General features: G+C 47.5%; 1 protein-coding gene across 1 annotated transcript; it reads right to left on the minus strand.

Moving 5' to 3' along the window:
• Nucleotides 1–7,346: 7,346 nt before the first annotated feature.
• Nucleotides 7,347–13,017, minus strand: TMEM200C (transmembrane protein 200C). Its single transcript, XM_075140672.1, has 2 exons — nucleotides 12,892–13,017; nucleotides 7,347–10,693 (listed from the first exon to the last, which is right to left on the minus strand). The coding sequence occupies exon 2, from the start codon at nucleotides 10,643–10,645 to the stop codon at nucleotides 8,996–8,998; it is 1,650 nt and encodes a 549-aa protein (XP_074996773.1). The 5' UTR covers nucleotides 10,646–10,693; nucleotides 12,892–13,017; the 3' UTR covers nucleotides 7,347–8,995.
• Between the last annotated feature and the right edge of the window lie 983 nt (nucleotides 13,018–14,000).

Raw genomic sequence — 14,000 nt, forward strand, 5'->3', positions numbered from 1 at the left:
CTCCTTTTCCTTTTTCCCCCCTCCCCCCTCCTTTTCCTTTTCCTTTTTCCCCCCTCCCCCCTCCTTTTCCTTTTCCTTTCCCTCCTTTTTCTTTTCCTTTTTCCCCCCTCCCCCCTCCTTTTTCTTTTCCTTTTTCCCCCCTCCCCCCTCCTTTTCCTTTCCCTTTTTCCCCCCTCCCCCCTCCTTTTCCTTTCCCTTTTTCCCCCCTCCCCCCTCCTTTTCCTTTCCCTTTTTCCCCCCCTTCTCCTTTTCCTTTTTTTCCCTTGGTAACTTGTGGCAGATTCAGTCTAACTTCCCATTTCAAACAGCTCTGATTACCATGCTTATGCCTTTAAATCACTGCTGTGATGAGATCAGCTATCTCCTCATTACCTTCTCCATCTAGGACACCTGTTTTACCCTGAGTGCATATGTTACTCCATGTGTTGCACCACAATTTCAGTTTTCAGCATTTGGCTCAGTTTTTTGGGCTACTTAGAAGTAATGTATTTTAGTTGTGCATAAACATGATGATTTATATATGCTGTGTTGCTGCAGTATGCAGATTCAAGCATGTGTAATGTAATTCCTTACACTCTGTACTGTAACAGAATTATTCATTTAAACAAAAGCTGATTAAGTTGTAGCCCTTGACAGAGGAGAAACAAAACAATTCTCAGGACTCTTCTTGATAGAACAAGACCTGCTAATGCTTTTATATTTTAAGATGATAAAACCAGTGCATTAATCACTATTTCAGAGTCATGAAGACTAAATGTTCACACAGACTTTTTAAGAGAAGGCCGCATACTGGATATTGTGTGATACAAATAACCTATCATCTCATATGGTAGGAAAGAAAGAAAAAAAAGATTAAGCAATCTAGCATTGTAGTATGGAACACTTATCAGCATGTGTTTGAAATGGATACGTTGCTTACCGATGCCAGCCAGGCCACATGAAGCTCCTGCTGAAAAAAACCTTCTCCATCCCTCACATTGCTATTCCATTTTTGTGTTAAAGAAGAAATGTTTTAGGAACATCTAAAGATATTTAGGGGTAATCTTTATTTTCCCTGCAATTTATAAGCATTCTAACTGCTCATTTTAAAATAATTTGAATAACTTATGCCTTAATTTCCTAATGTTTTGACATCTTGAATCCACCAAAGTATCTGGGAATTTCTGAACACTGGTGGGGTGAAAATTCCATTTCTAGCAAGGGACTGAATTGTAAAATGGCAATTCTGAGTGAAGGAACTCTTGTTGATCCAAATCTGATTCTTGTCTCCTACTCAATCATTTCTCTAGGCTGGCATTAAACAAAACACTTGTTCACTTTCTTTATCAGTTTTGCTGAAAAACATAGTTCTAGCGTTTTTATGGCAGCAGAGTTACCTAAAGTATATTTGCCTAAATTGCCGGTGAGATTATCTACAACTATAAACTAAACCAAGATATTCTACAGAACATTTTGGATACATACCTAATATGGCTTGCCAGAAAACATTGCTGTCGAGAAATCTGTTGCCTATATGAGCATTAATTCAACCTGCTGGTGAATCATTAGGCAGCATAAAATGTTTATTTGAGCAGAGGACTGGACCAATTTGTGAATGAAATGAAAGTTATAGTAAACATTATTTTAATATTGCTTAACAAATGTAATCACTTTGAATGTGTCAGCTTCCTTTGACTTCAGGCCCCTCGGCTCCCTTGGGTTCATCAGGCAGGGGCAGCGACGCAGGACGGATGCGTGTGCCAAGCCAGGATGAAACGCCGGCTGCAGTCCTGGTGGTCCTGGGGTGGTCCAGCTTCTCGGGGAGAGGACAGATGCGTGGGAAGGGGGCAAGGGAGTGAGGTGGTGGCTTATTTTAGCCATTGCACTAGATTCTCCCGTTCAAGGAAATGAAAGCCTTTTATTTTCCTGTCTCCATTTGGCTAAGATGATGCTAGCAGAGCTTTACAGAGCTTTTATGGAGGCTGTGATGAGTTACAGTGAAGTCAGTGCCAGCTATAGATGGAAACAGCCAAGTGCTACTAACCACTGCTGGTGCAACTGCAATATTTTGTGGTTCCTCTTTGTCCACGTTGGACAACCCAAGACTGCAAGGACAAATGCAATAGAAACTTCGGTGACTTGTCGCTTTCCTTTGCCTGCCATCTTCAGTAGTGCCTTCTTGGTGACACAAGTGATGATGCAACCTGCAATCTTGTTGACTTCTTTTGCTCTTTGGGTAACTCCTGGAGCTTGTTAAGTGCCTTGCTAGCAGCTGACTTTACAAACTGGTGATGGCTAGAAGCTGCTGACCTTCCATAGCTCATCATGTGCCACTTTCCCTCTTCTCCCAGATTGTCAGTGACAAGCATGGACCAGCCAGAGGGCTACTAAGGCATAGCACTGCTGCAGCACCAGGAGATCATTGATCCCACAACTGTGCTACAGCTTTTATTCAGGTTTTCCCCCTGTGTGCCAGAGAAGAGGCAGTAGATCCTTGCAAAGAACACTGCTAGGAAGGTATCCTCACCTTCTCTGCATGTTAGTCCCAAACAGTTCCTTAAAAAGCACAGCTCCTTCATTAAGGTAATGGTGCACCAAAACTCTAGTTTAAGGGTCTAAAAGAAACAACTTCCTTCCACAGCTTGTGTGATTAGTCTCTGATCAGATGGTGAGAGATGCAGCCTTAGCACCTGTCCTTGTCTCAGTGCTGCTGCTCCAGACACTGTATGTGTTGCGAAGACAGACATAAGGACACATTGCGTGGTTTAGAAACATCATTAGAGGCAGATATTTGCATGCTGTCATCACTGCGTAGTGGCGCTTATATTCCTCTCCCTTTTAAAAAAACCAAGTCTGGTCTTTGCACACTTTGTCTGTGGCTGTACCTCTGTGCCTTGTTTTTTACAGAGGAAGATAGTCATGCTCTGTACCCAAGGCATGTTAGAGAGAAATACATTAAGGACTGTGTGGTCATCTGATGCTATTTTAATAGAGACTCTATAAGCATTTTAAATAACAGGTTCTATTAGGGTCTGAGACCAAACTGCATTTCTTTAAAATGGATTTTGATTGTAAAGTCAGTGAAGTAAAAACATGCTACATCCCTCAGAGATACCTAAAGCACGCTTCAGGAATAAGGAGGAAGGCTGTTTTATGGTGTTGCAGAGGTATCACATTAGCTCATTAGGGTTTTATCTTGATGGAGCTGCCTCAGGTGACTCTTGTGTGGCAGACCTCAGAAATGCTAGTTTGCCAAGCCTTTGCAGGTAGTTTTTTGTGAGACCCTACCACAGGTTTCTGTGCTGCTCTGAGGTGTGAAGGGAGTTGCATTGCACTCTGTACCGAGCCACCTCCGTTTGCAAAGTCATTACCAGTTCCAGTTCTTACCAGAACTGATGTTATGAAGTCCTGCTCCTTTACTGAGCTGATGGGGCTGATTCCATTTATAGCAACAAAATGGGAGCCGTACGGCGTGGCCTCAGCCTGCTCCCAGACAGGTCGGGGAGGATGTATCAGCAGCGTGCCAAACCTTACGAGTGGTGATGAACAAAGAGCAATCCTAGGATATGCGATGGTATTGCACCATCTTATCTTATGTGATGCTGGGTATTGCGATGTCTTGTCTTTTACAGCTCACAGAAAATAAAACCAAACCAAACCATGATTCGTCTCAATATATTTAGGTATTTCGGTAAATATTGTGATGGTTCTTCCAATTGTTTGGCAATATCTATACTCTGGTCTTGTAGACTATGTTTTCTTCAAAGTTGAAGTTTATTTAAACCTTTATGAAAATAATATATTAATCACTTGAATGCTGAACATTAACTTTTTACTTGCCATTTTTTACTTTAACCATGAAGCTTAGCGTGAAACGGGCTGCTTATCTAAAGCCAAACAATCTCTCCCCATTTCCACCTTCCAGTCTGAGAGTATCAGTTACGTGTCCTCACCAGAACCAAACTTGTCATGGGGAGAAAGTGGAAAGGAAAAAAGAATACACAAAATCTTAGACTGAAACTCCTTTGTGCAGAGGAGGTCGAAGGAAACCTCAAGGACTGAAGTTTTAATAGTGATTTTGACACTTTTTTAGTTTGCACCTCTTTTGATACTTTCACCAAACAAGCTTTGTCTCCTTGCAATGTAATTTAAAAAGAATAATGGTGTAGAGAAAACTTTAAAAGTAGTACTGTGGCTCCCCTGTCTCTGTCTAATTAAAATGTAGATAAAAGACTAACCAGCGGACAGACACAGGCCGTGTTCCTCCAGCTCCTGAATTACCCTGTGATCCAGTCAGATCCTTTCCAGTAGCCTAGTTCCCCCATCCACACGTTGATGCCATTTCACCAGACCATTCCTGCCTCTGTTGGACCTCCAGGATCTCTCTCTGCCTCCACGCTTACAGTGAATGCTAAATGATAGATGATATTTTCCAGTGCGCTCGCTTAGACGTTTCTGCTTTGGAGATTTTTAGAAGTGGTAAATAGGAAGCCTGGCTTCTGGAATAAAATAGATACTAGTATACTCTTCTACGGCAGATTTTTGCCTGTGGCTGTGAGACCCTATTTATCCTCTGAGATTGTGCCTGCACATGCTGTGCATCTTGTTCGCTGTTTGTGGGCCCAAACTGAACCCTTGACTCATCCTTAGTAGAGAAAAATAGTAATTAAGCCGCCTGGATAAAGCACTGCAAGTATTGCTATTGACAGCCTTGGAGAAGTCAGAGAGAAAGAGGCTTTTCCTGAGGGCAGTTTGATGTATTTGCTCTAGAAGAAAAAAAGGCAAAAAAAGAAATCTACACTTTTATTGATTACTAAGATTTTAATTGTCAGCTACCACTGAGCACTTGTATTTTGTGTGGTTTTATGTAGCAAGGTCTGATTTCTAGCTAGGTTATGGCCAGAGGTTGGTTGTTGCTTTCTTTTCTTTCTCTCCCCCTCTTTCTCTCTTTCCAAATAGAGACTGAAATTTGAGGGACTAAAATATGTTAATGAGGCAAAGCATTAATTTGTGATCTACTTAAATTATTAGTAATTCTCCTTTCTCACTATAAATACAGTCCTGTTTTATTGCATCCACATGAATATATTCATTTAGAAAGAAAAACTGTTAAATGATATCAAAGGCTATTACTCTTACTGAAACCCAATAACCTTTATTATTGTGCCATCTCCATTACTTTTAATTATTGTTTAATTGAAGTCATGTTGCTACTTCTGTGTAAACCGTTTTGGCTGTTACGGAAATCCATACTCTCTCTCAGAGTGCAGACTCACAACTATGTTAACAGTTTCCTAATTCGATGTTTGTAGGTGCACTATTACTCACTGTTGGACAGCATCAGTCCTTGAAAAGGCTGTTAAAAATGTATCTAAATAATACATGGTAATAAATCTGGGATACACTGTTTTGTAGTAGATCAGCTGATATGTCAACAGATGAGGAGTTTGGTAAATCAGTTCAGTCAAGTGAGCCAGGTTAACTCAAGGATTTTACATACTTTGCCAGCCAGTGAAAACTGAGCCAGAACTGGGTTACAGTGTGATCATGTCAGCAGCTTCTCCAGGGTCCTGAGGATTTTGTAATACATAGCAGTAGGACTCAGGTACAATTAGGGCATTTGCCTATGTCCTCAGGCTGGTCCAAGCAGCATCTATACTCATAACAAACAAATCTAGTGATGGGAGTATTCTGAGGGTTCAGGTAGAAATTCACTTTTCCTTGGAAATTTTATATAAATATCAAAGCTGCTCTTCTATGCTGAAAGAAACATTTCTGGACCAAAATCTCTATTTTCCATAGCAAAAATGTATGCCTAGGTGTTCTAGCTTAACATATCTTCAGGGATATCACTTTTTAAATAGGGGGACTAACGATTCCTTCTTAATAAGTAGTTTGTGTGTGAGCAGATCCCTTTTTGCAACACATAGGCAGGCAGATAGTGGGAAGTAGAGGCAGCTTCTCAGCTCTTGACAAGGACTGTGGAGGAAGCACTTGGTGGCAGGACACTGGAGACAAAGGTTAAAAGGAAGAAACTAGATCAGAGAAAAATGCATAAGCAAGTGACAGGATGAGCAAACGATGGCCAAGGGGGAGCCTGGCAGTGCCGAGAAGCAGTCAGGGACAGCTGGGAGAGACTCAAGAAGAGGTCAAGGCGCAAACCCCAGCACTCCCATCACCTGCTGGTATCACCAGGAAAGGTTCAGCTCCTTACCAGCCGCTGTGTTTCTCTCCAAGGCTAATGGTACTACCAGCAGTCACAGCTGGTGCACAGGGGTTGAATTTCTCAGCTGTTTTCTAACATCGGCATGTTAAACTAACTTGCCCATCTTGAATTTTAAACAACAGTTTCTGACTCCAACTCCGCCACTGCATAAGTTGCTCAACAAACAGTCTTAATTAATAAATTTGCAAAATAATGAGAGATTTTTGGTTAACTTGCAAACAGAGAGAGGCATCTTTCTCTGCTTGTTAATCTATATGTTACAAATCACTTCTAGCTGCTGTTATAAAAAATCCAGCTTGACTGATGAAAGTTCCTGTTTCACACCTTTTTTGGCAACACAAGAACAGGCTATGTTTTTACTTATTAAACCCAAACTCTGTTGTAACTTTGTTATTTAGAAAGCTTTGCAGTAAATTAATCATCAGGAGAATTACTGGACTGCTTTATTTTAAATCAATCTAAGGAATACTCAGAGGCTTTTTTAAAATTGTGGGTTTTTTTTTTTTCAGAGCACAGGTTCAGATGACTGAAGAAATATTTACTAAGACTATTTAAAAAAAAAGCATTTGTTTCCCCCTCTCAGAATAAAACAAACCCCTGCTGCATTTTCGTGAGGACCCCATGCCCCAGTAAGTAGCACCCATGACTCGCCTCTTCCCTTGCACCTCCATGAAGGGTTTTCACGCGGAAAATAACAAACAGGGTGAGTCTTCAGCTGTGTCAATAACTAGCATCTCCGCCGGCACCAGGTAACGCTGCTCAGACACATCTCATAAACCTTGCTGGAAGTCACAGGAGAAGGAGCAGAAGCGCAGGGCTGTCGCCCACGGGGAACTGAAAGGAAAGAGCCGTGCCAGCGCCAGCCGAGCCGGCTGCCACTTCACGCGGCGCCTAATCCAGCCCATGCCAGTCCAGGCAGTTTTACAACATATTTTTTGCCAGCTGTGTGCTAGCGGTTTGATAGCAAAAAACACCACACCGATGTTTATATCGTCAATGCACTGGTTGCCACTGACAGGAGGAAAGATATTGCCACCTGGATGTCTCTGTTGCTCGAGAGAACAAGCACTTTCTGCTTCCCCAGTTTCAGGACTCTGACATGGCAAATTGTTCTTTTTTTTTCTTCTTTTCTTTTAAATTAGCCTTATTTAATAAAGGATTTTGCTGGATTAATAAATGCAATTGCATATAGTGATAGTTATATTCAATTCTGCAATGATGCACCGTAATGTAAGCAGTTAAATATATAACTAAGCATTTTAAAACATGAAACCATAAGAAAAATTTTAATTGCAACAGAAAGACTCTTGCCTGCCTACACATTGTGTTTGTTTAATGTCAATTTCTCGTCCCGTAGTAGTGAAATGCCATATCCATATTTAAAATCTGAAGTATTGACAAAATCTTCTGAGCACATAAAGCTGTTTTGGCAAAATAAGAGAGTGCTTGCCGTGCTGCAGCTACGAAAATGAAACAGCTCATCAATTTACCAAAAATCTGCCTACAGAGGAGGCATTCTCTATCCTTCAGGAAACCTGATGCTTTTCTCACGCAAGAAGAAATCCTCACCACACCAAAGTCAGTGAGAAACCTCCGCTGACTTCAATAGGGCCAACTGCTACGAGATTGACAGGGCTATCATTATGCTTTAAAATTAAGCTTATGCACACGCATTCATGAATAGGAACCGTAACAGCAGAAATGCTTAACGCAACAGTTACAAGAGAAGTGAAAAATCCAGAAAGAATACGCTGCAGTTTGAGATTAATGTGTTACTCATGAAAATCTAATTTTAATAGAAGGTCAAACCTTCAAAAAATTTTTTTCCTTAGCATGTCAAAATCTCGCATTTCTTCAGCCGTCACAGACCACTGTTAGAAATGGAGACAGAATCTGCTGATTGAATTGAAGTGTGCTTTCTCAGAGACTGAACCAGTATTTATTTTGAAATTACTCCTAAATGATTAATTAACAGCTTAAAAGCATAAGCAAACCTTTGGCCTCATAGCATCTCTACAACCTTTCACAGTATAAAACCAAAAGGTTTCTGAGATCTGTAATTACTTACCAAAATAAAGGACTTTTTTGTGTGGCAGTTTTGTTTGTAAATGCTTTATTTAAAAAAAAAAATCCTTTTAATGCTATTAGTCAATACATGTGTAATAATACTTATTAAGTATCACGTAGTAGTAGGTATTTTGGATTCAGGAATGTAATGGTTTTAACTAAATCATCAGAACTCTGTTCTGCTCCAGTCTCTTCTAAATTGTCATTTTTTTCCAGAATTTAAACAAACTCATTCTTTGTCAAGGTACATCATCCTTAAGGCCTTGCAAACTTTTTAGTGATTGAACCAAAACAAAGAGAGAGCTCGGCTTTCTTGATCTGAAGACCACGTTGCTCTTGAGCTTAAAAAGGTGCCTGCGGTTTTCAAGCAGTTAGTGGCAAATCAGCAAGAAAGAAATCAGCGGAGAAGAAGGGGCACTTGGAAATCAAAAGAGTAAAGTGCACAGTTATACTGTCCGAAATTGTATTAATCTGATCCAAAGAACTTGCTGGACTGTGGATATTTAATACAATTTGGCTTGCATGGAACATACAATCATGATCGGACAGAAAGGATTTTCTTTTTCTTCCTGAAGTCATCTACAGGATTTATGGAATTCAATTTTCAAGGGTAACATACTGCAGCTCTTTGGATATTAATCGGTCTCCCAAGTCCACAAGGAGATGGAGAAGGGGGAAGGTGTGGAAGGTTGCAAGGTGTCCTTTGTGCCTTCTCTGTTTTGTTTAGATGCCAGTACTCTCCAGTTCCCCGTCCTCCAGCCCTAATGCAGCGTGCGACCTAGAAATCATAAAGAGTTTCTCTTTATTTGTGTACTGTCTTTGAGTTTGCTGGGATTGCTCCCCTGTTTGTTCTCTGCTGGTAGCCTTGAGGGGGTCCGTCTTCTCAACTGGTTCCTCCTCACAGTCCTGGATTTTACTGGCTGGGGCATTGGCAACTGACTCCAAGGAGGTGCCTGCCTCCTCCAGGTGGCTGTAGCCCTTATTGCTGCTGGAAGGCTCAGACTGGGAGCTCTGGGAGTCTGTTCTGGTGATGACAGGAGGGGTTGAGGGGGGCGACCCCCCCAGATCCAGAGATTTGGAGTAGCTAGAAGATGCCTTTACCAAGAGGCTGGAGTCTGGGCCCCTGCTGACAGCCGGGGACCGAGGTGGCTCAGGGAAAAGAGGACACCTGGCATCGGGCAAGCAGCTGGTGCTCTGCCGCCTGAGAACCAGCTTGTGCCTCCTCGTCCCACAGCCTCCCTCGATGTCGCTGCTGCTGAGGTCGGTCAGGCTCAGTTCAAACTCCCCCCGTGGGATCTCCCGGGCTCCCCGCTCACCAGGGGGCCTCCGCCAGCCTCCCCCTCCGCCGCTCGGCGCCAAGGGCAGGAGGGTGAAAGCGCTCAGTGAAGAGCTGACGATGGAACTGGCTGTGCTGTGCTGGCCCCAGCTCTCTGGCGGGCTGCACGGTGGGCTGGTGACAGTGCGGCCAGCAAGGGCAGCACGCTCCCGGTAGATGCTGTACACAGCCTCGGCCAGGCTGGGTGGCTGCGGTGGGGTGCAGAAGGAGGAACGCCGCGGCGAGGACACCAGGTCTGGCGGGGAAAGGGAGACACCCAATCCTGGTGGCCAGGAGCTCTTGGCCAGCATGGCCGCAGCACCCAGGCCTTCACCACCAGGCTTTAGCTCCAGGCCCCGGGACTGCATGTAGTTGACAAAGCCGTTGAGAGGGGCTGAGGCCGGGGTGCCTCTGTCCTTGGCCCGCAGGCTGTGGGCATCGATGACAGTGGAGTAGAGGTCACGCAGGTTGATGATCTTGGTCTTCTTGTCGCGGTTCTCGTGCAATACTGCATTGGCGCAGATGAAGAGGAAGATGCCGATACCCATGATGAGGGGGCCCAGCACCTTCAGCTTGTCTGAATGCAAGTAGCTCGAGAAAAGACGGAAAAGGAAACCCACTGAGGCCTGGGGAGACGAGGAAGTGGGGGGGGACTGCGGGGACCCCCAGGTGGTAGCAGTGGTGGAGGTGCTGGCTCTGGGGGGTGACTCTGGATGGATCCCCGCTTGTGCCCCTTCCTGGCTCCGGGAGCGGTTCTTGGGGGTGCCACCTTGCGGTGCCAGGTGCCGGTCCCCACTGAAGCTGCCTTCTCTGTACACCTGGCTGGGCTTCGGCCAGTAGCCCACCACGGCCAAGGCGATGCCCACCAGCAGTACCAGGATGCCACAGAGGGCGATGAGCCCCGAGAGGGAGAACAGCTTGAGCTTGCCTTTCACCACCACCACGTCGTTCTTGCGCTTCTTTTTGGCCTTGCGTTTGCGTTTGGGGACTTGGCTTTGGGGTCGCAAGGGGTCCTGTTTCCTAGCCGAGATCCTCAGGAGGCCTCCAGTGGCGATCATGGCTGCTACCCAGGGTACTGCCTCTTACGGCCACTCCAGCTCCTGCAGCTAAAGGGAGAAGAGAAGAGGATGAGGACCAGGGGCAGACCTGCAGCACAAGAGGTGTCTCCGTTTGCTGTTCCTCGTTCAAACTCCTGCTAATTAAAAGCCTCAACAAGTGGGATGGGAGTTGACACCAACAGGCCGATCTCCCTTGCCCACAGCTCCTGTGTGTGAGAAAGAGACAGGCAGACTGACAGCATCGAAGCAGCCATGTGCCCCAATACACGCTTGCCAAACAGCTAATTAATCTCTTTATTTATAAGCTCCAGGTAAATGATAGAAGGAGAGGTATCTGCTGGTATAAACAAAAACTGATCTTGCTGGTCTCAGAAGGAGCTTACAAAGCACTGGAGCTCAGAGGATGCTGAGCCCCACTCCCTAAGAGGGTCTGGGGTTACACTGCACACTGGCTGTGGATGTCATGCAGGAGTTGAGGGGGTGGGGGAAATAAAAGTGGGAAGGCAGTATATTTGATCTATAGATACCATTTGTTTCATTACACTACTTACACATTACCGGGGGAGGGTTAAACATATTACTTGCCTTTCTTAAATGAGTGGGAAAGGAATTACTGTGAAATGCACAAGGGAAACATTTAAACACTGGAAAGCAATGCCCTGTGAAAGTTTCTTCCTAGCGATTTGCACTTCATCTGCAATATTACAGAAATTCATCTCCCGCCTGCGGTCCAGAGGCGTCCCTGGTTTGGGAACATGTGCGATGCTCCAGGTAACCGTTATGTAACAGCGGCGAATTCCACCCCCCCCTGCCCCCGGAAAGGGGAGATGGTGGCTGGCAGGTAAGAGATGGCGTGTCAAATCTTATTAAAAGAGGAGCGAACCCTTGCAAGTCACCTGGGGAAATGGCAACGACTGCTTGTAGGGAAACTGGCAGGGGACTGAACATAGAACATTTACTGCTTGCGTTTTACCAGACCATCAGAAGTCATCTCTCTGTTCCAGTGATCTGAGCTACAAAGTGCAGCGTGTAGGAGCAATTCCTGCACTGTTGCAATTTTTTTTGGAAGATATTCCTTCACGCTACCGAGGAGCATGATCCCCTCCCCCCTTTCTGTTCCTGAGTGTCCGATTATTTTTTCTTCGAGGGAGCAAAAGGTGACAGCACCAAATATAATACGATTCACAAAGTTCAATTCACTGCACTGAAAGGCGATTAAGTAAGCACCTAAAAAAAAAAACACCACCCTGCTCCCCTTCCCCCGTTCAGCTTTTAAATCTCACTTCTTTTCTGTTCTATTCCCAGATTTGCCACGTATGCAGTAATTTTGTGTCCCATTTACTCCGTTCTTATGTTCCCCAGAAAGAGAAGGGTGTTGTCAGCGAGGACATTGTTAAATTACTCTCCGAGGTACTGCTCAAAACAAAGAGCAGAGACTTGTCTTCTCTTTCCTATCGCTGAACTATTTATAAAAAAAAAAAAAAAAAGCAAAACAAAGAGCATTTTTTTTTTTGTTGATGCAAAAGTGTAATTATCGGGGCTTGCTTTGCTTTAATTGCCGGTGCGTTGATCTCATTCTTCCTGCTGCCCCACTAGCAAGCAGCCCGGCTCCTCTACCACGGCGAAAACCGATGGTAATCAGCGCGGAGGAACCTTCCCAACTAGTTTTGGCGATGGAGCGAGCAGAGCTCGGCACGCGAAGGAGGGCACCGCCGGACCGCCGGCCATTGCCAGTGACCGCAGTGCAATAAAACAACCCGGGACTCGCAGGGGCTGGAGCCACATCTCGCACGAACTGACCGCGACCTCCATCCGCGCCCCAGCCCGCCGCCGCCGGCTCCCTAGGCGAGCCCTCAAGCACCACCCCGACCTTGCTGGGCAAAGACCAAATACAGTTTTAATAGTATTCACAGGACCCGGTTTAACCCCTTCCCCCCCCTCGGCCGCCACAGACGGGGCTAGCCGGGCTTCGGCTGCCGGGGCAGGGGCCGCCACGCACCGTTTTAAAGGAGCTCCGGCACCAGAGCCCGGAGCTGCCGCCGGCTCCGCCGGGTGCCCCGCGGGCAGGGCGGGGGCGCGGCGCCGGCCGGGCTGGCCCCGCAGCTCCCCGCCGTCGGGGCAAGGCGCCGAGACCCGCCGGGCGGCAGCCCCGGGCCCCCCGCTCCCCCTCGGGGCGTCGGTCGGGGGTCGCCGGCGGACGGAGGCGCCGCTCAAGATGGCAGCTGCGGGTGGACGCGGTCACTTACCGAGGAGGACCGGGGAGAAGTCCGCGCGGGAAGCGGCCGAGCCGCCGCGGGGAAGAAACTTTCCGGCCCGAGCGGGCATCCCCGCGCGGCGCCCGCCCCGCCGCCGCCGCCGCCTCGCCGCCCCTCACCGCCCCGGGCGGGCGGGCGGCGGGGCTGGGCCGAGCGCCGGGCGCCCCCTCGGCCCCGCCGCCGGCGGCTGCCTCAGGGAGCTCCACGGGAGCGCTGCCCCCTCGCCATGCCGCATCCTTCCCGCCGCGGGGCCGCCCTCCGGCAGCGCCCGCCCGCCCGCCCGCCCTCGCCGCCGGACCCGCCGGCCCGGCCGAGCCGCTGCCTGTGCCGCCGCCGCTGCGGGCGGTGCGCGGCTGCCGCGGCTGCCGGCCGGACTCGGCGCCGTTGCTAGGAGACGGGAGCCGTGACACAGGGAAATTGCGGCAGGATGGCCGCGGCCGCTCCCCCCACCCCCGCCACCTGCGCACCTGCGCCCGCCCGCCCCGCCCCCCGGCGGCCCCGCCCTCGGAGGCCCCGCCCTCAACCGCCACGCCCCGTCCTCAACCGCCCTGCCCGGTCTCGCCTCGCCCCGCCATGTTGTACGTGCCGGGCCGTGCGTGTTCTTTCCTATTCTTCTTTCCCCCGCCCGACAAGTGGCTGGCTGCAGGCGAGGTGCAGCCTCTCTTCTCCTCCCTTCCTCCCCCATGTCGACCCCCCGGGGCTGTTCTCTCCCGTCCCTCTCACCGCCTTAGTCCTTCCCCAGGTTCACCAGGTCTCCTGTTTAGGAGCTCAGCAACGGGAAGCGGGAAGACCCTCGGTCTCCTTTCCACCAGTGATGTCTCAGCAGCCTCAGGCTCAGCTACCCCACCTTTGGATTTCCCCCCCCCCAAGTTTGCAGGAATGCTTAGGGAGAAAGCCAAGAAGCGGGTGAAAAGGTGAAGAAAGAGGATGAAAGAAGAAAGTGGCAGCTGAGATACGTCAGTGGTGTCACCCAGGATCTCTCATTTCCAGCAGAGACCGGGAAACGATGTTCTCTTCTGAGCTGCTTTGTGAAAACTGGTTAAATTGAAGCTATCACCTAAGTGAGACGTAATCTGGTGTGTCCCATCACCCCGCTTCTC

Source organism: Calonectris borealis, chromosome 2 (assembly GCF_964195595.1).
Source record: "Calonectris borealis chromosome 2, bCalBor7.hap1.2, whole genome shotgun sequence".
Lineage (NCBI taxonomy): Eukaryota > Metazoa > Chordata > Aves > Procellariiformes > Procellariidae > Calonectris > Calonectris borealis.

Excerpts from the sequence above, each read along its gene's own strand:
- TMEM200C (XM_075140672.1), bottom strand. The coding sequence starts at position 10,645 with ATGATCGCCACTGGAGGCCTCCTGAGGATCTCGGCTAGGAAACAGGAC.